Raw genomic sequence first — 23192 nt, 5'->3', positions numbered from 1 at the left:
AAAAAATCATATGCACTTGAAAATGAATACCTTCTTATGAAAGAGAATGTGCTAATGGCTTCAGTGGAGGTACTTGCCAATGATTTCTGCATCATGCCAGAATCAGAGCAATGACAGACCAATTTAGCCAACAAATAGCCAGGGGATACAAGGGCAAGGATGTGAAAGAAGGAAGGGGTTCTCAGTTATTGCATTGCTAAGATACTGTGTACCTCGGATGTGTGTATGTGTGTGTGTGTGGGGGGGGTGTTGACATAGTGTCTTGTATACCAGTCTGGCTTCACACTTACTATGTAGCTGAGGTTGACTCTGAACTCTTGAGTTCCTTCCCACATCACATGCTCGGATAGCAGGCATCCATCACCAGACTGTTGATGTGCTGGAGAATGGACTCAGGAAAGGGGACTCAGGGCTTTTGCATGTTAGGCATTAGATTATGCAGCTCTTTTCTTTTCTTTCCAGTTGTATATTTTCATACTTATTGGAAAGCTGGGGAAACAGTACAGTGAAGATACTATGTGCATAGATGAAATAATGGCTAATGTTTTGCCACACTTGCTTTTCTCTTTCTATTTGTTTATTTGATTCATTTTAAAAGTAAATTGCTGGTACTGAGGATGTGGTTCAGTGGTAGAGCAAATGCTCAGTATGTGGGACTTTCAGTTCTGTTCTATACACACACACACACACACACACACACACACACACACACACACACACACACCCCTGTAAACATTCTATTAATTAGCATATATTTTTCAGGAGCAAGAGAATTATGCATAATAAGTATCTGCCATGCTTAAATTGAACAAAAAACATCGTTATTAGCGTCTATGTAGTCTATGTTCATATTATTTTAATTGTCCCAATAACATCCTATATGTACCATTTCATTTCCCCCTTTTAATTCAGAACCCAGCCACAGCTCCTGCAGAGAATTTGGTTGAAAACTCTTTCGTCCTCATTAATCTAGAACACTTGCTCAGACTTTGTTGTCTTTTATAATGTTGATCTCATAGAAGCATTCTGATCAGTTGTTCCTCAATTTAGATTAATGCTATGCTTTTTTTTGTCATGATTAGATTTACATTAAGCATTTTAGCAGGAATACCAAATAGATGACATTAAGATTAGTCTGTACCGGGCGGTGGTGGCGCACGCCTTTAATCCCAGCACTCGGGAGGCAGAGGCAGGCGGATCTCTGTGAGTTCGAGGCCAGCCTGGGCTACCAAGTGAGTTCCAGGAAAGGCGCAAAGCTACACAGAGAAACCCTGTCTCGGAAAAACCAAAAAAAAAAAAAAAAAAAAAAAAAAAAGATTAGTCTGTAACAGACATTAGATTTCCTCAATAAATAACACAGAGACATTTTCCATTTCAGAATTAAATTTATCTTATATTTTTATATATGTATATTTTATTTTTTTATATAAGAATGCTTATTTGACTCACTCTTTTAGAGGCTTGGAATGTAAGAAGGTCTGCTGAGGCCCCAGTGGGGGCTTTCTATGCTGCAGTGTAACCCAGGAGGCTGTCACGCAGCAAGACACAGCTTGTCTTCAGGCATCTCTTTCTCCTCTTACAAAGTCACTCATACCGCCATGCCAGTCCCAACCTCATGACCTCATCTAATCCTAATGGCCTTCTGAAAACCTCATGCTCAAACACCAACAGCATGTGAATTTGGGAATCAGGTTTCCAACACGTAAACTTTGGAGGGATACATTCAAACTACATCAATGACTTAAGTTTACTATCACAGGTCTCAGGGTGTACAGGTAAGCTAGGAATTCCCCCCCCCCCCCTTTTTGCCATGAGCTATAACAAATGTATCTCTCCTGGTTCTCTTATGTTCTCCTATATATCTCTGAATTAGTTATTTTATTTGACTTTCTGACTCTAGAAAAAATGTATATTTAAAATATTTATTTTCTCCCTGCCCCACGACATCTCAAGGGGGCTGTAGTGGTCATCGTCACTTTTGAACTTCATCATGATGCCCAAGGATGCCAAGAAGAAGAAAGATGCCGGAAAGTCGGCCAAAAAGACAGAGGCCCAGTAAATATGTCTGGTGGCAAGGCTAAAAAGAAGAAGTGGTCCAAAGGCAGAGTTCAGGACAAGCTCAACAATCTGGCCCTGTTTGACAGAGCTGCATACGACAAACTCTGTAAGGAGGTTGCCAACTACAAGCTCATCACTCCAGCTGTGGTCTCTGAGAGACTGAAGATTCGAGGTTCTTTGCCCAGGGCAGCCCTTCAGGAGTTACTTAGTAAAGGACTTATCAAGCTGGTTTCAAAGCAGAGCCCAAGTAATTTCCACCAGAAACACAAAGGGTGGAGATGCCCCAGCTGCTGGTGAAGATGCATGAGCAGGTTCAATGTTCAGCTGTACATTTGGAAAAACAAAACTTTATTAATTCAAATGGAAAAAAACCCCAAAATGAATAAGTAAATGTAATCAAATATTTTCTTTTTGGTAAATGAAGCTTTACTTAAAACCGATAAGCATGAGATAAAATGTTATGCTATGTGATTATCTCAAGTAAGAAATCCTTTGCATATTAGGAAGGGATTAATACATGTTTGTGAATATGTATTTATTTTATTTTCTGTGTATCAGTGTTTTGTCTGTCCATCTGTATATGCAGAATGAGTATGCCTTGTGCTCATTGAGACCAGAGAGCATGTCAGATCCCCTGGAAATGGAGTTTCTGATGATCTTGGGCCCCCATGTGGGTGATAGGAATAGAACCTGGGTCCTCTGAAAGAGCAACAAGTGCTCTAAACCATGAGCCATCTCTCCAGCCACCACAATTTTTAAGTTTAAGAATAATGTGGCTTCAAAATGTGAATGTAATTGGTTTGAATTATTTACACATTTACTATGTGCAAAACAATTAATTCACTTTTTTTGTCTAGATGATAATGAGGTTCTAATAATGTGAGACTCTTTTAGTAAATATTGATGGAAAGTAGAGTAAAGCTAATAGGTTGTTTGGGCAGAATTGCTAAAACTGTTAGCTATGGAAATGAGAATCAGAGGAAACCTCCTGAAACTGACTCAACATATCCACAAATTTTCAGGGCATGTTTTACAATAATCATAGCTGCTGTTTATTGAACACATGCCAAGTCTTTTATATGTATTTCCTATAATTAGTACAATAACTTAGAAGGGAAGTATAATTACTACAGTTTATAGACTGGAAACAAAAGACTTAAACCACTATGTTAAACCCCTTCAGTTTTATCAGTCTACAAAAATGTTATATTTTATTGCTATGATGGATGCTAGAGTATGGTCAAAATTCCAAGTGGTGTCTATGTACATGTGTGTGCAGGTTCACACGCTTTTCCATGAAAAAAGAGAACAAACTTAAACTTGCATCTGTATAAATTATTTCTTGTTCTCTAGTAGAGGGTTATAACTCTGAAATAGTTATACTTCATTGATATATTTTTATTGTCATTTAATTTTTCAGTAGATACTATTAATTTGGTATAATATAAACACTTACACCAATAACCAAGATGGTTAAAAACAAAGATGCTAATATTCTCATACTTAATAGGTGTTATGTTTGCCTTGGATGAATTATCACCTTGGCAAATTACCATTTTTTGCCACATTTTTTCCATGTAAAAAATATGTATGCACAGATCCAAAGAAGTAAAAATTTAATTTTAACTTCCCCTAAATATTAAATCAGATTCTGAAATGTATTATAACTATTAAGCACAATATAAATTTATTTGAAATAAATCATGTTTAAACTCATGTGGTGGTTTGAATAAGAATGCCCCGCCCCCCAGGCTCATATATTTGAATGCTTAGTCATCAGGGTGTGAAACTATTTGAAAGGATTAGAAGGATCAAGTGTGGCCTTGTTGGAGGAAGTGTGTCACTGGGGGTGGGCTTTGAGAGTTCAAAAGCCCATGTCAGGCCCAGTTTTTCTTTCTCTGCCTGACTGTGGATAAGGATGAGGCTCTCAGCTCCTTCTTCTGCACCATGCCTGCCTGCATGGCACCATGCTTTCTGCCATGATAATGGACTAAACCTCTGAAACTATAAGCAAGCCCCCAGCTAAATGCTTTCTTTTATAAGAGATCCCTTGGTCATGGTGTCTCTTCATAGCAATAGAACAGTGACCAAGATAACTCATAATACTAAAGTAGCTGTTTCAGATAGGAAATCTATAAATAAGTACTTTTATCATTAGCCTTTAGTTGTACAAAGGCTATCAGAAAATGAGTTTACAAACAGTAGGAGTAATTCTTACTTCAAATTATCATCCAGCATAAGATTATAATTTCGGTGTATTTATATGAATAACTTTTCTACATCTGATAGTTAGTGTAACCAAATTGGTAGACATGTGTAAATCTGATAGTGTAACCAGATTGGTAGACATGTGTAAATAAGATTTGTTTGAATATAACCACTAAGCCACGGAGGAAAGGGTTTCTCCCAGTGTTTGCCTAAGCAGTTTGAAGGTGACAGGCCTGAGGAGGAAAGAGCTTCTGGACATACCACACATGCCCCAGGGATGACACAGAAAGGCAGGGTGAAATGTGTGGTGAAACTGCTGTAATCTGATTCACTTCTTTAATGTGGTAATTGAAAGCCTTGATAAGAGGCAGACAAAATGTGGTGTGGGTGTCCTGCTTTGTTTTCAACTTGTTGATATCTGATGAAAATACTTTTCCTCAAGCAAGACTGATGAGCAGATGGTGCAAATAAGGCCAATTAGGGGCTAAGCTTCTGGGAGCGCTTGGCTGAGTGACATCTCCAGGCTGGTGTCTGCTAACATGCGTCTTAAGCCAGGCGTTTCTGAGGTGCAATTGCATTAATACCACGGTCACTAGATTCTTCATTTTAAGAATACAAATTCAAAGAAAGCAAATGCAAACCCCTTTTCCTCAATTCCCAAGGATGTATGTGACATTGAGTCATGAGAGTCTCACCCATCTGGGACTTGGAGGGCAGATGGACTCAGTTTAGGTGATTGGTCTCCAGTAATTGAAAACTGGAAATACACACTCCAAGTACAAGAATGTCACAGGAAGTGGGGCGACATTGCCCCTCTTCATAGTCTCTCCCCCTTGGTAGTCTTTCAGTTCTTCTCATTGATTTTAAATCGACATACCATGGTTTATTTGAAACACAGGCAAAGAAATTGAATTAATCACAGCACATTGTCATTCTTGGCTCATGCATGATCTTTAATTGTTTTCTTCGTGCTAGTTTGGTATTTTATTTTACTTGGGTACTGGAGTTTGAACACAGGGCTTGGAGTATGTTAGACAAGCTCTCTGCTATTGAGCTATATCCATAGCCCTGGTTTCTATTTTATTTTTTTATTTATTTATTTATTTATTTATTTATTTATTTATTTATTTATTTTGGTTTTTCGAGACAGGGTTTCTCTGTGAAGCTTTGCGCCTTTCCTGGAACTCACTTGGCAGCCCAGGCTGGCCTCGAACTCACAGAGATCCACCTGGCTCTGCCTCCCAAGTGCTGGGATTAAAGGCGTGCGCCACCACCGCCCGGCTCTATTTTATTTTTAAAATTTACTTTTATTCACCCTTCTTTCAAAACTTATTATAAATATACACCCAAACCAAGAATTTTTAAAATTACTGATAATTTATATTAACCTTATTCATCGGCTTTAGTCCTGGAGTGCCCTCCCTGCCCACCACGTCCCTTAGATAACCACTATCCTAAAGTCCACACTTACCTTTGCCTTTGGAAGATATAAAATCATTTTTTAATTGTTGATTTATATGAAGGAGTACTTGCCTGCATGTTAGTATGTGTGCTGCATGTTTGTCTGGTACTTGTAGAGACCACGAGAGGTAGTTTTGGATCCTTGGAACTAAGTTACTGTTGGTAATGAGCTGCCACGTGGGAGCTGGGACCCAAACCCAGGTCCTCTGCAAATGTTCTTAATGGTTGAGCCATCTCTCTAGCCCCTAAAAGCATATTTTAAAATTACACATTAAAAATAATTTATTGCAAGCATATGTAATTGGATGCTTAATTCTGTGTACTGTTGGACCTTACAGAAAGAGTGATTTGTTGAAAGGAAATCATGTAAAAGAACACATTAATACAAAGAAAGTTTTGAAAAGGACTTGTTTTTTTCCATCCAACATTAGTTAACAATGTTAATCCATGTTATACAGGGAGTAAAGGTTCACTCATCTTTACTGCTATGAGTGTGAAACCTATTCTGTTTATCCGGGGGCCTCTGATTTGTTTCCATTGATGGTTGCATTTCTGAAGTTCTAATATCTGTCTTCTCAAGCACACAGCGAAGAATTTTGCTGAAATATGTTCAAGAGCAGAAATGCTATTTTGTAGGGCAAGTATGGCCAATTCTATAAGAGTATGTTAAATTGTTTTCTAAAGTAGTTTTACGTTTTAAAAAATACATTAATGCCAAATTGTTTTCTACGTGACTATTTTCAGCCATGAAAAAGACATTCTATTGATTCACATATTACTCCATACGCTTAACTTTTACTTTCTAGAAATACCTAAGATATTTAATAAAATAAGCTCAGCATTCTATGTACAAACCTGTCTTTTACATTGTATCCCCTGGAGCTTTACAGTTGGGTCCCAAATTAATAGGTGACTTTAAATAGTTCAGTTAATGGTTACTTAGATCTGCCAACAACTATGCCAACTTCTTTGTGCATCACTTCTTCCTGTATCAATACTCCTTGTTGACTGATTTTTCTTCTTTTTCAACATGTCCTTTAAATAGTATTTTTCCCCCCTGTTTCTGTGAAGGCCTGTGAGGAGTAACCTCTCATGCTGATATAAGTGGTTCAGTTATCTACTGTTGGATAATAGACTGAGAAACACCGCATGGTTTGACACAATGATAATTATTTGGCCACAAGTATATGATTTGTTCAGAGCTCGGCTGGGAGAACATGTCTCTGCTCCATACGTGATACACTGGTGGCTTCACTGAGTAATGCGGGAACTGAATTCAACATGGCTCTTCCCTGCAGCTGCCTCTTTGGTGTTGGCTCTCAGCTGGGTACTTAGATAGGACTGCAGTCTGGAGGACGAGGTTCCTCTTCATAATGACCTCTCATGGCTAACTCACATGATATCTATGCCTAGGGCGCAAAGGTCTCAAGAAAGAACTCAGAAGTAAATGATTGCCATTTATGACCTTGTCATAGAAGTTACCTCATACTCTTTCTACCAAGTTACAAAGGCCCAAATGGTCTCAAGGGGGCGGGGGGGAGGGAACCATACTTGTTGGGTATTCAAAGAGCTATAGGACAACAAAAATTATCAGCCCTTAAAAAAAATACAGTGTAGGAGGTCAGCAAAATGGTTCAGTAGGTAAATGTGCTTGCCACCAAGCCTGATGACATGAGTGTGATCCCTAAGACTCACCTAGTGGAAGGAGAGAAGAAATTCCTGCAAGTTGTCCTCTCACCTCCATATGCACACTGTGACGCACACACACACACACACACACACACACACACAGTACAAAGTAAAGTAACAAAGTAAGTTTAATAGCACAATATAAAGATATATATTTTCAAGTTATGTACTTAAATTCTAGAAAGTTCTAGTCACTTTCTCCAGACTTTGTTTCTAGAGTTCGTATCAATGCATGAAGTAAATTCTCAATCTATTTAGTACGTAGCTTAATTTCCCATCTATTTTCCCATCTGTGTTAAGGGTTGATTCTAAAGCATTGTGGCCTTATGGAAAAATCAAGTTTAGTGACTATGTTTTTTGAGACAATGGCCATGTAGCTCAGGCTGGCCTTGAACTTGCAATTCTCCTGCCTTACCTTCCCCAATGCTGAGAGTACAGGTATGTGCCACTACACCTAGCAATGACTGTTTTTTTTTAATTATTTCTAGAATTGCTAATTGTTTTTATTTAAAAATCCATCTGTTCATGTTTAACTTCTTCCCATTTTTTTTCATAATTTTTCTTTTAAATGGTGCTTTCCTCTTCATTACCTTTGAAGATATAAGGTGAACTTGTTTCCAAGCGCTTTCCTGATTTTTATTCTTTCCATTTCTTTGGAAGTGAATCTTCTATTGGTTGAGTTTCACGTTTGTTCTGCAATGGTGACAGTTTCCGTTACACATTGATTTTTTCTTTATTATAGATTCATATTCATTGGGAATTTCCTCTTCCTGTTACTTGGAGTTAATTTTTTTCTAACGTTTTTTGGAATTGGTAACATCTCTTCTGCACTCTGAGCATTCCAATTTAGAACATAGTTTTATGTTGGTAAATTGGTTCTCTTAGGAGCAACTAAAATACACTGTCCCCAAGAGGCCCCTTAGGCTGGTCACTAGATTTGTGGCTCCAGTTCCTGTTCCTGCGGCTACTATTCTGAAGTTTCATGCTTCATCAAGTGAGTCTGGCTACGGTGTTACTTCTGCATTACTCTGAGAACATATCTGATATAAACAAATTAAGCCAGGAAGGATTTATTTGACCCTAGGGTTTCAGTGTTTTCAGTCATTATGGTAGCCAGGGCATAGTAGAACAGAGCAGCCTATACCCTGACCACTAAGAAACAGAAAGCCAAGAGTGGACTGTGAACCAGGTGTAACCTTCAAAGTTGTGTCTCCAGTGTCCTCCTTCCTTTCACCAGGCCCCACCTCCTGATCCACCACCTCCTGAAATGTCCCTATTAGCTTGGGTCAGAGTATATACTGAGCCTGTCCGGAGACATTTCATATCCAAGCCATAACAGCTAGTGAAGCACTTTGAATTCTCATCTGTCTGAATGAGGTCATTTGTGCCGTTTGAATTCCTGGTGCTCAGCGCTCACGTCCGGTACTAAAGCCCAGAACCTGCTTACTGCTGTTCTGTTTTGTTCCATGGAGACAACACTTACATCTGTATAATCCTTACTTAAAGTCATAGGTACAGTACCATTTCCATTTAATGACATCTCATTAGCATGCACTATGGTTTTTACTAAATGAGGTTATATGTATTGTATCTAAAGAACTGTTTCTTCTCCTGGCATAGATATCCTTTATATTAATTTGGTATTAAAATGACTTTTATTACAACCATAATGGTAACCATATTCCTTAACATCCTTTCTTACCAGTTGAGAGATTGACAACTTTATGTTAGGTCCAAGAGTGTCTATGGAATTTGGTTGGTCTATGATATCCAAGATTTAGGAACCACTGACTAACTGTCCACGTGTCTTTGAGAAAATGTGTATCTGTGACTATCAGTCATTTATCAAAGCAATTTTTCTATGAGTAAATGATATTCAGTGTTGTGCTAGGTACTGAGCATGATGTAATAAAAAGGATGTGGCAAGAGTCTTTTTCTTCTGAAATTTAAAATCTGCTTGAATACTACATTCTTCAGAGCGTGTTCACTTGCTCTGATATCCAAGATTGAGGACCATGTCTGATTTACACTCTGAATATCTAATCACACTGAAAAAAATGTGCTATGGCTGTATTTAATTTTTAATTCATTTTTTCTTTTTATCTTTATCATCATAACCACTATAAAGTACCATAAAACAGAGTTACAAAAAAGGCTACGAATAAGTCTCTGCCCTCAAGGGACTCATAATCTAGTTAGAAAGATAGGGTACATGGATAGAAAGATTAATAACTCTGAAAGTTAGTGCCTGCTTAACTTTTAATCAGTGGCACAGAGAATAAGCAGGAGATGGCTAGAGGTGAGGTTTGTTGTGCCTGTGGCATGTGGGTGCTGTGAGCACTGTAAAACTCAGTGCATCCCCGAACCCATAACTTTTAAAAGTTTTGGAGGGCAGTGTGATAAAAGGTTCCTGTTATGGTCATGCAACATCTGTCTTTTTTGTCCAGAAGAATTCTACGTCACCGAAACTTACATCCCTGTTCAATAATGAAACTACTGATCCACTCTTCTTTGGAGTTCAGCAACTTTCTGTTCTGATGAAAGCATGCTGCTTGCTCTAAGTCATTTATCAAAATATTTTCAGTCCTAGGTGCTGTCGGAGTTATTTTAGTGCCTCAGTGATGTTTGGGCACACTTTATAGTTTGCTACTATAAATCTGCTCTATGGGAAAGACAAGAGGAGCGACAGCACAGGATTCCAGAAAGAAAGACTCACCGAAGAAATGGCAGGAACGCTAACGTAATGAGGAAAGATCATGGTAATGGTTAAAATCGGTCATCGATTTTGCAGATGAAATAGACATTATGAGAAAATCTTAGGAAACGTAAGTTCAGTCAGAAATAATTTTAGTCACGTCACCACAGATGTGTCACATTGTGTTTTATTTCCAAAGTTGTGGATCAATGCATTAGCTTTCTAGCACAGTCACGGTAGAGAACCACAGATAAGTAGCTTAGCTCTGGAGAAATCCAAAATTGAAGTGTTAGGAAGGGTCGGAGACTCCTTCAGAGAGCCATTGTAGGCTGTTCTCTGTGTCCCATGGGGGGTCTACTGTACACAGCATTCTTCCTGTACGCGTGCTCTGTGCGTGTCTCCAGATTTCTTCCATCTGGGGTTGGGGATTTAACTCCGTGGTAGAGCACTTGCCTAGCAAGCGCAAGGCCCTGGATTCAGTCCTCAGCTTGGGGGAAGGGGGAGGATACCATCCATCTTGCTGGGCATGGTGGCGCATGCATTTAATCCCTGCACTCGGAAGGCAGAGGCAGGCAGATCTCTGTGAGTTCGAGGCCAGCCCAGTTTACAGAGAGAGAGTTCCAGGAGAGCCAGGGCTTCTGGTCTCAAAAACAAAAAACAAAAACAAAATCACCCCTCCCCCAACACAGAAATAATTAAAAAAATAAAAAGATGCCATTCATATTGAATTAGGGTCCACACTAGTGATTCGGGCACCATTGTAAAGACTAGCGCCAAACAACGTCACACACAGAGGTTCGGGGATTCAGGACAGTATCATTGGAATGTTGTGGGTCAAACAATGAAATCTACTACAATAGAGAACTTAATTTTCGGTTACTAGTATCAAAGTTAACAATTAGTTGCTTGAAAAAACTTCAGAAAGGATCAATGGAATTGAAAAAAAGAATTTAGAAGTTAACTATGGCATATGTAAATAAGTAATAAAGATGCCAAGACAAATCCATAAGGGAAAGGGTAATTGTTTTAGGGTTTGTAGTAACATATAGTAACAGTATGAAAATCGATTTGTTATGAGATTTCCATAGATGAATACAATGTACTTTGATCATATCCGCCACCCGTGTTAGCATCTCCCCCTCCAGCTAGAATTGTCAACAAATAGTGACAGAATAGACAGAAAAAGTGAAAAACAAAAACAAAAACAAAAACTGCCCGCTTCTTACCTCACTCACACATCTGCACAAGCCGCTTTAAATACAGTACCGTCTTAAACCTAAGCAGCAAAGCCGTAAAAGTTTCAGAAGTAAACACAGGATAAAAATCTTAACAATATGAGATTTGGCAAATGCTTCTTTAAAATGTAGAGAAACAATAAATAGGAAAGAAAAAAATGAAAAACCCAAAATGTTGAAACCCCTTCCTGTTTAAAAGACACAGTTATAAAGTTCAAAATGCAAGCCACAGTCTGGAGGAAATGGTTTTCTAAATATATATCCAAGAAAGAATGTCTACCTAGTAACATAAATGCTAATAAATCAGTGGAGAGTGCCTAAAAGATCTGAAGAGCTTTCACCAGGAGTCGTTAATAACAAACTAACACGTGGGAAGACTCTTGACGATATTAGTTTACATTGAAGTTTGAAAAGATAGACTGTACTGCCCAGTAGCAAGAAAGCAGAGCGGCTGGTGGTGTGAGATGAGAATAACATGTACAACCACTCTGGAAGCTTGGTAGGTTTCTGTGGTGGTCTTACTGTTATTAAGATGGGGTGTTGTGGCCGGGCGGTGGTGGCGCACGCCTTTAATCCCAGCACTCGGGAGGCAGAGCCAGGCGGATCTCTGTGAGTTCGAGGCCAGCCTGGGCTACCAAGTGAGTCCCAGGAAAGGCGCAAAGCTACACAGAGAAACCCTGTCTCGAAAAACCAAAAAAAAAAAAAAAAAAAAAAAAAAAAAGATGGGGTGTTGTTAGATCTACAAAGCTTGCCTAGAACTCACTGTGCAGCCCAGGCTGGCTCCAAACTTGTGATCCCGTCTGAGCCTCCCAAGTACCAGCTGGCAGTTTCTTGATGACTTCTTAGGTCTTATAAGGCTGTATACTTTACATACTTTCCTTTTAAAAGGACCCTGTTGTAAAATTGAAAAGATAATTTTACTTTTAAATTCCTGAAAGGTGCTGCTTATTATGTGCCAATAGTATCTCAGTAAAGCTGTGAAATGTGCTTTTAAAAGATTCCTTTTTCCAGAATTTATACTTTAATTCCTGGAATGCCTAAAAAAAAACTGTATTACATTTCTATCCTTCTCCTCCTTCATATATATATTTGGTTTTTCAAGACATGATTTTCTCTGTGTAACAACCCTGACTGTTCTAGGACTCATTCTATAGACCAGGCTGGCCTCAAACTCATAGAAATCTGCCTGCCTCTGCCTCCCAACTGCTGGGATTAAAAGTGTGCACCACCGCTGCCTAGTCCATTTTTGTTAAAACAATAACAGCACTGCCCTGCAACTAGAACAAACACAAGAAAACGAAGTCAGAGGCTGGAGAGATGCTTTAGTAGTTAAGAGCATGTACTTCTCTTCCAGAAGACCAGCGTTCAGAGCACCATACAGGATGCTCACAATTGCCTATAACCCAGCTCCAGGGGATCCTACATCCTCCTCTAACCTCCTGGGACCCATATTTCATGTGCACATACTTACACACATATACACATGGATAAATAATAAAACTTTAAAAAAACAAAATTAATTCATTCTGCTTTATCGTTTAAAAGCTAAATGATAAGAATAATGATTTATTTAATAATTTCTATTAATTTATGCTAGCATTACTTTAAATGTAGCGTTTTAAGATATCAGAAATTATTATTCTACACTTAGCCAAACTTCCTTGTGTGTTATATAATAAATAACATAAATCTTGTGCTATTAAAATTTTTATGGCTTGTATTAGAATGCACCAATTAGATAAGCCCTTCTAGATGGTAATGAGGACAGTAAACACTGCTAAGATCATTACTGTTATTGGTTAGTTAATTCAAAAAGTAGACGAAAAATAATACAAATAATAGGCAGTACATTTTAAAACTAAAGTTTGTATATTATGAACTAGTTCACTGAGGGTCCGGTGGAGCCAAGATTCTTCCTCTGATTTGGTCCTTGGTTGAAGTTTTGTACTCTTCTTTTCTATACATTATAATCTCGTGTGCATTGCTTTGGATTTCCTGGTTTCCATTTCATTAGTATATACATGCCATATATGACATTGCAGAGCAGTGTGAGTATAGGGTCTTTCTGGAGATTCACAGCTTCAGTTGCAATTTAAGGATGACATTCTGCAACTAAATTTTTAAGCAATTTGAGGCATTTTAATTTCTTCTACAATCAAAAGTGTAATAGAACAACCAGTACAAACTGCACCAATAGATTTGAGAATAAATAACTGACTCTTTATTAGCATAAATTTCAAATATAGGAGAAGTCCTAGGATCAGCTTTAAATATTCACAGTTTCTTGTAGCCATCAGTCAATAGTTTTTTATTTGCAAGCTGCTGTTCAGAGAATCAGTTTGAAACACTTGCTTTATACTCTGTGTGGTAGTTTGAACGTAATTGGCTCAGAGGGAGCGGCACTATAAGAGGCATGGCTTACTGGAGTAGGTGTGGCCTTGTTGGAAGAAGTCTGTCACTGTGGGGGTGGGCTTTGAGGTCTCCTATCCTCAAGCTACTTCCTGTTGCCTACAGATCAAGATGTAGAACTCTCAGCTCCTTCTCCAGCACCACGTCTGCCTGCATGCCATCATGTCCCACCATGATGAAAATGGACTGAACCTCTGAACTGTAAGACACTCCTATTAAATGTTGTCCTTTATAAGAGTTGCCGTGGATCATGGTGTCTCTTCACAGCAAGAGAAACTCTAAACAAAACACTCTGTACTTTGTGTAAATTTTTTAAAAAAGAAACTCAAAATCAAAAGTAGTGTAATTACAGAAAAATGAAGTCTGGCCATCATTTTAGAGTAAAACTGCTCAGACTATTAAGACAAAGCAGCATCCTAAAAAGATTGATTTGGGTTATAGTTTTGTAAGAAATAGGAAATAACTTAGTGAAATATTAACTGCATCAATATATTAAAATGTTTTATGTGATCCCAGGAGAGATAATAATCAATACTGAAGATCTTATAGTAGCAGTTTTGACTTAATACAGAAACAGTAACTTTTCATACATTACAGAAGTAATAATTGTGTCATTGTCTATTTCAGTTAGATAATAGAGACATTCACTTATATTGTTTATCAATTCTCTGTTTATCTAGTTATTGATCTTACATAGCAATTTATGAATGCCTTTTGACATTTTCTATTATTATAGGGTATGTAACAGTTTTATCATTAAAAATTTCTTTTGGAGTTATGAAAAAGAAAAATAACAAATCTTCAATATTTTCATCAATGTCTGAGGGGATTTCCAGGAAATATAAAGATACATTGATACTAACAGTTACTATATTACGTATGAATACAGATGGGAACAAGCTAGTCAGAAATTTCTTGATAAGTCATCTGTCTCCTAAGAGGTAAAACACTGATAAAATATGTATTTATTTGGCATATATAATTTCCACAAGTGAGTTCATAAGTAATAAAATGCGCATTGGCTCTGTGGATAACATTACCATCTCTTTCCAACTTAGTTGTACTGCTCCATATTTCAATAGCATGGAATGTGTTCACAAGACCTGGACAAAACAAGGTCAATTAATTTATTTAACTAATGTTCTAACTGGTGTTCCAGAAAGCTATGCCACTCAGAAACTGAAGAAAAATGGGAAGCTTTTGAAATTTCTTTTTGTTTCATTTAACTTTCTGTCTTATTGTATCCCTTTGAGAACTGAATACATCATTATTAGTACAGTGTATGTTTCACACTGTGCAGGCATTGTCTTCTCAGATATCATGTCTCGAGCTTGTGATCTCAGCACTTGTAGGAGGCTGTAGCAAGAACACTACTGTGGCCAGGCGGTAGTGGTGCATGACTTTAATGCCAGCACTCGGGAGGCAGAGGGTGGTGGTGCATGACTTTAATCCCAGCACTCAGGAGGCAGAGGCAGAAGATCTCTGTGAGTTCAAGATCAGCCTGGTCTACAGAGTGAGTTCCAGACATCGAGGGCTACACAGAGAAACCCTGTCTTGGAAAGAAAAAAAAGAACACTACGGCAAGTTCAAGGCCACCTGGGACACAGTGTGAGACCCTGTCTCAAAAACAAACCAAACTAAATTAAACAAATAGTAATGAAATTATAATAAAAATAAAGCAGATGCATTATTTTAAAATGTTTTGTATATTTTAAATGATTTTTAAACTTATTTTAATGAACTCACAAATAATGGGTGTCATGACATCTTCACACCTGCCTATTAATTTAAAATTGCAGTTTAAAAATTTGAGGAAATAAGCTAAATTAATATTGATGGGTTTTATTTAATAATGTATATATGCAATGTAACCATTTCAGCTTGTGATCGATATAAGAAATTACTAAGATGCTTATCTTCTTTGAAACTGAGTTGTATTTTAAACTTAGTAAGCATATCTCAAATTTGATTAGTGACGTTTCAAACAGGACTAGGCTGTTTTATTAAACAGTAGTAGAATATCTTTCCTCTTTTTTAATTTGACAATTTTATAGATGAGTATACTACATTTACATCACTGCCACTCTGCTGTAAAAATGTGTTGCTATGATTGATTGATAAATAAAGTGCTGATTGGCCAGTAGCCGGGCAGGAAGTATAGGCGGGACAAGGAGAGAGGAGAATTCTAGGAAGTGGAATGAGGAGGCAGAGAGGCTGCCAGCTGCCGTCACCATGAGAAGCAGATGTTAAGATGCCAGTAAGCCACGATCCACGTGGCAAGGTATAGATTTATAGAAATGGGTTAATTTAAGATACAAGAACTAGATAGCAAGAAGCCTGCCACGGCCATACAGTTTATACATAATATAAGCATCTGAGTGATTACTTTATAAGTGGACTGCCGGACTGCAGGGGGCTTGGTGGGACCCGAAGAGAAACTCTCCAGCTACACCACTTCTTCTCCCTCCTGCAACTCCTCCTATCCCCTGACCGATGAAATTCACGACCTCATCTTCCTTCTTAGTGTGTCTTGGGGGGCGGGGTACATAATCTACAGAGTCCCATTAGTGATGCCCTGTTTGCATGTGCTGTAGCTGATCAATTTTGGATTTGGGTCTTGTCCTTGAAAACAAAAACAAAAACAAACCAAAAAACAACCAAAATCAACACAACTCTTTCCTCCCTCAGCAGCCATTAGCTGCAGCTCTGTAGCTCATCATCTAGGAGTGGGGCTTTGTTGACATGTTGATGGTCTTTGCAGGTCTTGTGCAGGCAGCCTTATTGCTGAGAGTTTATGGAGCAGCATCCCTGTTCCATCCAGAAGTCATCCTGATCGTCAGGCTCTTACAGTCCTTCTGCACCCCACTTCATGATGTCCCCTGACCTGTGGGTGCAGGAGTTGTGTGGTAGATCTCCCATTTGTGACCAGGCACCCAACAGTCAATTATTCATTGCATTTTGATTAGGTATGGATCTCTCTACTGGTCTCCATCTGCTGAAAGAAAAAAAAAAGCTTCTTGGATGAGTGTGAGAGCTGCAGTTATCTATGGCATGGGGATGAGTATTTTGAAGGCAGTTGGAAACTCACTTTAGTAATATGGTAGTAGTAGATGCTCCTCTAGAATCTATGGCCTCTTCAGCCATGGGTTCTTGGTTAGGATTATAGTATGAGGCATGGGTTCCATCTAATTGAGCAGGCTTTAGGCCCAGCTATCCAGCTGTTGCTTGTTCCCAAGATACAAGTACCATTATTGCAACATTGGGGGCTGTCTTACTGGTCCCATTGTAGCTCTCAGGCTTGACAGCTGGCTGGGGTTGTGATACATTTTCTCCCTTGGCAGTTTGCACAAGTCTTCTGACACCATGAGAGCTAGTCCTTGTAGAAGAGGCTACCAGGTTGGAGGCTACCAGGTCAGTACCAGCTTCTCCAAGTTTTGTGTCCGACAAGTGTGGTGTCTTTAGCAGTAGGATCTTGCCTTGATCTTCTGGCCATAATCAAGAGCAATGGCATTAGCCTATATTATTTTGAGGATCTTTTGGATGCCCCTCGCCAATGGATCAAAGAGAGGTACCACTGCCTGGTTATAGGGTTTTAATTAGTCTATGGCTCCTGGTGGGATGAGAGCACAGTATCCCACCAGGTGGGTCGACACCATTAAAACTTTCTCTCTCTCTCTCTCTCTGCATGTGTGTGTATATTTTTAAGATTCCTTATGGCTCTTTTAATCATCCTTAATGTTAGTCCCTCACCCCACTTCCTCCTTGTTCTCCTGTATTATCTTCCCTTTTCAATGAAGTTTTCTTCATTTTCCCTTTTCCCTTCATAACACCGCCCTTCCAGTCTCCTTTGTAGAGATCCTCCCCACTTCTCCAGTCCCTTTCTAATTTCCTGGCTTCTCTAGCTACTCCAGTTTATACCTCAAATCTAAAGATTAGGATCTAGAATCCACAAATTAGAGAGCATGTGTGGCATTTGTCTTACCTGTGTATTTCATGATTTAATTTTTTTTTGCATGTGACTAGAATTCCATTGTGTATAAATATGCCACATTTCCATAATTTGTTCATTAGTTAATGGACATCTTGGCTGTTTTTGCTTCCTAGGTATTTGTGAACAGAGTAACAGTGAACTGCTACACTGACAACTTCAAATCTCAGAAGAAGGAAATGGCTGAAGCCACGAGAAGATGAAAAGAAATTCTGTGCTCATGGAATAATAGAATTAATATTGTGAAAATGACCATCACAGAGTCAGTGCAATCCCGACTAAAATCCTCACAACATTCTTCACAGAAATATATTAAAATATGTATAATTAGTATGGAACCACAAAAGACCCTGAATAATCAAAGCAAGTCTGAGCAAAAAGAAATGTTGGCGGGATTATCATATCAGATTTCAAGTTATAGAACTCTATATGGTTATAGATTTCATATATAGAAATCTAGCTATATCTATGTCTATATCTATATATATATTTCAAGTTATATTATATGGTTCTGTTATAAGTATGACAGTGGCACAAAAATCAGACGTGCAGATCAGTGGAACAAGACAGAAGAGCCAGTCTTGAGTGCATATAATTACAGCCACCTGATCGTCAACAAAGGCAAGAAAAACACGCACTGGAGTAAAGGCAGCGTCTCCAACAAATGGTGCTGGGGAAACTGACCACATATAGAAGGATGAGATTAGACCATTATCTGTAGCCCTGCACAAAAATCACCTGTGTTGACTCAAAGACCTCAGTGTGAAACCTGAAACTCTGAACAGGCTATATGAAAACAAATGAAGTACCCTACAGGATGGAGGTGCAGGAAGGTGCTTTCGGAACAGGATTTCACTTCTCAGGAATTAAGGCCAACAGATGGGACCTCTGCAGAGCAAGGGAACAGTCTAGGGAAGGGAGAGCTCGCAGAGAATCTTTGCCATCTATTTATCCAATTAAAGATTAAGATCTAGAATATAGAATGTACAAAAACGAAGAACCAAGAAAACAAGTGGACAATCAAAAATTGGTCTACCAATCTGAACATGGAGTGCTCAACAGAAGACATAAGATTGAGAAATCTCTCAAAGTGTTCTGCAACCTTAACCGTTAGGGAAATGCAAATTAAAACTACTTAGAGGTTTCATCTTACCCGGGTCAGAATGGCTAAGATCAAGGAAACAAGTGATAACAGACCTTGGCAGCGATGTGAGGAAAGTGAACTGTCATTGACTGTTGGTGGAACCACAGATGGTTGCAGCCCCTATGGAAATCGGTGTAGAGCGTTCTTAAAGAGCCCCAAGTACAGTCGCCACATCACCCAGTGACACCATTCATTGGCATATACCCAAAGACTTGATAGCCTGCCTCAGAAATACTTATGCAGTTGTGTTTATTTAGTATGTTTTCAACTGTATGAAGGTGTATACGCCGTGGACATCACCATTTATCCAGTTTAAAGTGTATAGTTCTGAGACCATCCACAGGTACAATGCTGCACAATTATCAATTTCCACAATTTTTCATCACTCCAAACAGAAAGTCTGTACCCATGAAAACAACAACTTCCAGTTTTCTCCTGTTACTAACACCTGGAAACCTCTATATTATTCTCTATCTCTATGGATTTGGCTGCTGTAGATAGTTCATATGATAAGAAGCAGGTAATTTTTTTTTTGTGCCTGGCTTATTTAATTTAGCAACATGCCTTCTAGGTTCTCCCATGTCATAATATCAGCATCAAAGGCGTATTTCATTGTGTGTATATGCCACATTCTGTTTATCCATCCACCTGTGTGTGGGCACTAGGTTGTTTTTTACCTCTCAGCTATTGTAAATAATGTAACAATAGACATCAGTGTACAATTCTTTTTTTATTTTTTTAGTTCCTTGAGGGAATGGAACTGTTGGATCCTCTGGTAAATTTTGTGTTTAATGTTTTGAAGAACTGTTGTATTACTTTTTTTATAATAGTCACACCATTTTACATCCCCGAGCAAAGCATAAGGCTTCCCTGTTTCTCTGTATCCTTGCCAATCTTAATATTTCCCATTTTGTAAATAAAGCCATCCTAATGAGTGTGAAGGGGTATTTCGTTGTGGCATTGACTTGAAATTGAAGGCTAACAATGGTGAGTATTTTAATGTGTTTACAGGCTGTCTATATTTATATCTATTCTTTGGTGAAATGTTTAAGTCTTATATCCATTTTTCAGTTGGGTTGTTTGTTATTGTTGCTAAGTTTTAGGTCTTTATATGCTGTAAGTACCAATCCCTTAATATATATGGATTCCAAATATTTTCTCCTATTCTGAGAGTTGTCTTCACACTTTCCACAGTATCTTAATATATTATTTTTTGCCCAGATAACTTAATATTATGAAGAGTGAACCAAAAGCTAGCATCGAGTACATGATAAATTATGTGCAAAGTTATTCCACATGTGAAAATATCCTTGTAAAAATGTCTCCATAGAATTAAAAAATACATTTTTGAAATCATGTAATTCTTTTAGGCCAAAATGACTGATACACTGAAGAGATAATTAAGAAGATAATAGATATTGAACTGAAAGACTTAATACAACTTGTGAAAATATATTCTATTCTCAGAGAGCGATGTGTGCAGGTAAAATTTGACCTAATATATGCATAATTTTGTTTCATATAGCTGTTTTCCTTTTTCCAACTAAAAATATTGTAGAAAGGAATAGGCGCAATGATAAAGGAGGCAATTCTGGCAGCATCCCGGAGTCCCAATGTTAACAGAGCAGTTATCTTGACAGACTTCTGCTCAGCTATCAGCCAGGTGAGTCTTGCTTTAGGTTGTTTGGGGGGTAGTTCAAAGTCTAGAAGCAAACCTCAGAGCAGAGCCAAGCAAGGGCAGGAACGCCTTATGTGTTGGGTATATAATTTTAGTTCATGTAAGAATCAGTCACCTAGAGAGCTAACAAGCAGGTTCCATGCCTCAGTCCTTAGAGATGTAGGAGAAAGTCTGGGAAGCTGCCAGGAATTTGACTTTGTGACAGCATTCTGTGTGACTCTGAATTCAGTGATCCATGGAACACAGTTTAAGAAACTCTGCTGGGTCCTTTAGTTTACCCAGAAACCTACTGTGTCATTTTCCCCACAATATATCAGGACTGTATAACATTCTGCCATTCAGTTGATGAGAAGAAACACAGTTTTCAATAACATGGTAGACGTAAATGTCAATACATGAAGTCAGTTATGTAAATTGGGAAACAAAGAGTCTTGTTCTATTTATTCTATTTATTCTATGAGAGTGTAAAATCATTACGTGTGTCTGTGTGTATGCATGCGTGTATGAGTGCACTTGCCTTGCATGCACATGTGAAGGCCAAAGGTTGCTGTTGTTGAGTGCCTTCCTCTATGGCTCTCCACTTTATTTTTTGAGACAGGGTCACTCAGTGAACCTGGAGCTCATTGATTTGGCTAGACTGGCTGCTAATGAGCCCCAGAGACCTGCTGTCTCCACTCTCTAGCACTGGGGCAGGCTGGCATGTCTAGCTTTTACATGAGTTCTGTAGATCAGAACCAGTTCTTCATGCTCAACTTGCAAGCATTTTCCCCATGCACCCTTTCTCCAGCTTTAAGTCACTACTTAAAAAGTTATTATTTTAATTATTGTGCATGAGTGTGCTTTTCTGGTGTTGTGGAGGTCAGAAGAGGGCATCAAAGCTCCTAAAACTGGAGTTACAGATGGTTTTGGTGCTGGGAATCAAACTTCGGTCCTTTGGAAAAGCATCCAATGCTCTTAATCACTGAGCCATTTCTCCAATCCATCAAATCACTACTTCATCAAACAGAACAGAGATAAACTATGAGTAAAATCTACCCGGAACATCTCAAATTGTTTCACATAAGGGGACCGATGTTTTTTTCATTTGTTTCGTTGGAAGCATTTAGGCTTAAGAAGAAATTTTGGGGCAATTGCTGTCTTCAGATACCATATTCTTCTAGCTCATTTTCCAGCTTGGTATCTTCTGGCAACCAAGTGTCCATGACTTGGATGGTTTTGCAATAGCAAAGTAGCTTGATGATAATTTCTCAATTCTAGTGTGAAAGCTGGTAAACTCGGAATCTCAAGTGTTTTTTATATCACTTTATTCACAGGATAGCATAAACCAGAAATCCAAGTTCCAGATGGGAAAAAGTGTTTCAGTGAATTAATTCAACACACAGTTGGATTTTTACCAGTACTTTCAACGTAGTGCTTTCATTCTTGTGTTAAATCCAAATGAAGGTTTAACACCAAATGCAATTTTTCATATTAGGTTTACAAGGAGACCTGTGGCAGCTCTTGTCCATAGTAAAGCAAGCAAACAAAGCAAATCCGAATACACAACAGTCAACTACTAAGTGCTACACAGTGGAGTACTACTTGGCCATTAAGAAGAACAAAGTCATGTCATTTACAGGAAAGTAGATAGAACTGGAGATCATCACATTGAGAAAAATAAACCAGCTGGGTGATGGTGGTGCACGCCTCTAATCCCAGCACTTGAGGGCAGAGGCAGGCAGATTTCTGAGTTCAAAGCCAGCCTGGTCTACAGAGTGAGTCCCAGGATAGCCAGAGCTGCACAGTGAAACCCTGTCTCAAAAAGAAAACAATAGCCGGGCGGTGGTGGCGCACGCCTTTAATCCCAGCACTCGGGAGGCAGAGCCAAGCGTATCTCTGTGAGTTCGAGGCCAGCCTGGGCTACCAAGTGAGTCCCAGGAAAGGCGCAAAGCTACACAGAGAAACCCTGTCTCGAAAAACCAAAAAAAAAAAAAAAGAAAAGAATAAACAAACAAATAAATAAATAAATGAGAGAGGGGGAGGGGAGGGGGAGGGGATAAGGGGAAGGGGCGGGGGGGGGGGGGAGAGGAGGAGAGAGGAGAGAACAGGGGAGAGAGGGGAGGAAAGGGGAGAGAGGGGAGAGGGGAGAGAGGAGAGGGGGAGAAAGAGAGAGAGAGAGAGAGAGAGAAATCAGATTTTTTGTGGTAGTACTTTCTAGTCAGGACTAACCAAGAGCTCATAATCTATATAAGTGAATGAAAATGGAGGATCGACAGCATCATACAATGCATTAATTCAAGTACTGTGCAACCATATGAGTAAGAGCAGCACCTGGTTCTTTCTACTGCAGGTGGCAGAGCAAACATGTTCTGACAAACGAACAGAAGGGTACAAACGGGGGTGCAGCAGGGACATCATCTCAGGCAGAAGGATTGTGTCTACTACTCAAGTTGTGCTTCTGGGGATCTTCCTTTTCAGGGGAGTCAGTCTTGTGAGGCTGACTTCCTTGACAGCTACTGAGGAAAAGGAATCCATTTGGGAGGTTAGTATTATGTTTTTTAAAGATTAAAAAGTAAACTTGGCTGGGTGTGGTGGCATACGCCTTTAATCCCAGCACTTGGGAGGCAGAGGCAGAGGAAGATGTGTTT

At 38.8% G+C, this 23192-nt stretch overlaps 1 protein-coding gene across 28 annotated transcripts in view; it reads left to right on the top strand.

Annotated features, from left to right (window-relative positions):
• LOC128113447 (40S ribosomal protein S25-like) overlaps positions 1 to 23192 on the top strand; it is an 85839-nt gene that overhangs the window by 39078 nt on the left and 23569 nt on the right. For 16 of the 28 annotated variants that reach the window (XR_008219464.1, XR_008219476.1, XR_008219453.1 and 13 more), the window contains 6 exons: positions 10001 to 10175; positions 13861 to 13956; positions 17097 to 17166; positions 17860 to 19407; positions 20446 to 20550; positions 22895 to 23086. Coding sequence is in view for 1 of the 28 variants with exons in the window: in XM_052743161.1 (XP_052599121.1) it covers positions 2062 to 2355 (294 nt within the window). In the remaining 27 variants the exon portion in view is untranslated. Of the gene's footprint in view, positions 1 to 1953; positions 3775 to 10000; positions 10176 to 13860; positions 13957 to 16516; positions 16722 to 17096; positions 17167 to 17859; positions 19408 to 20445; positions 20551 to 22039; positions 22507 to 22894; positions 23087 to 23192 lie in introns of those variants that run through there. The other 12 variants (XR_008219471.1, XR_008219468.1, XR_008219458.1 and 9 more) reach the window with 10 other exon arrangements.

Source organism: Peromyscus californicus, unplaced genomic scaffold (assembly GCF_007827085.1).
Source record: "Peromyscus californicus insignis strain IS unplaced genomic scaffold, ASM782708v3 Scaffold_18__1_contigs__length_77618521, whole genome shotgun sequence".
Classification (NCBI taxonomy): Eukaryota; Metazoa; Chordata; class Mammalia; order Rodentia; family Cricetidae; genus Peromyscus; species Peromyscus californicus.
This window is presented reverse-complemented; position numbering and strand designations above follow the sequence as displayed.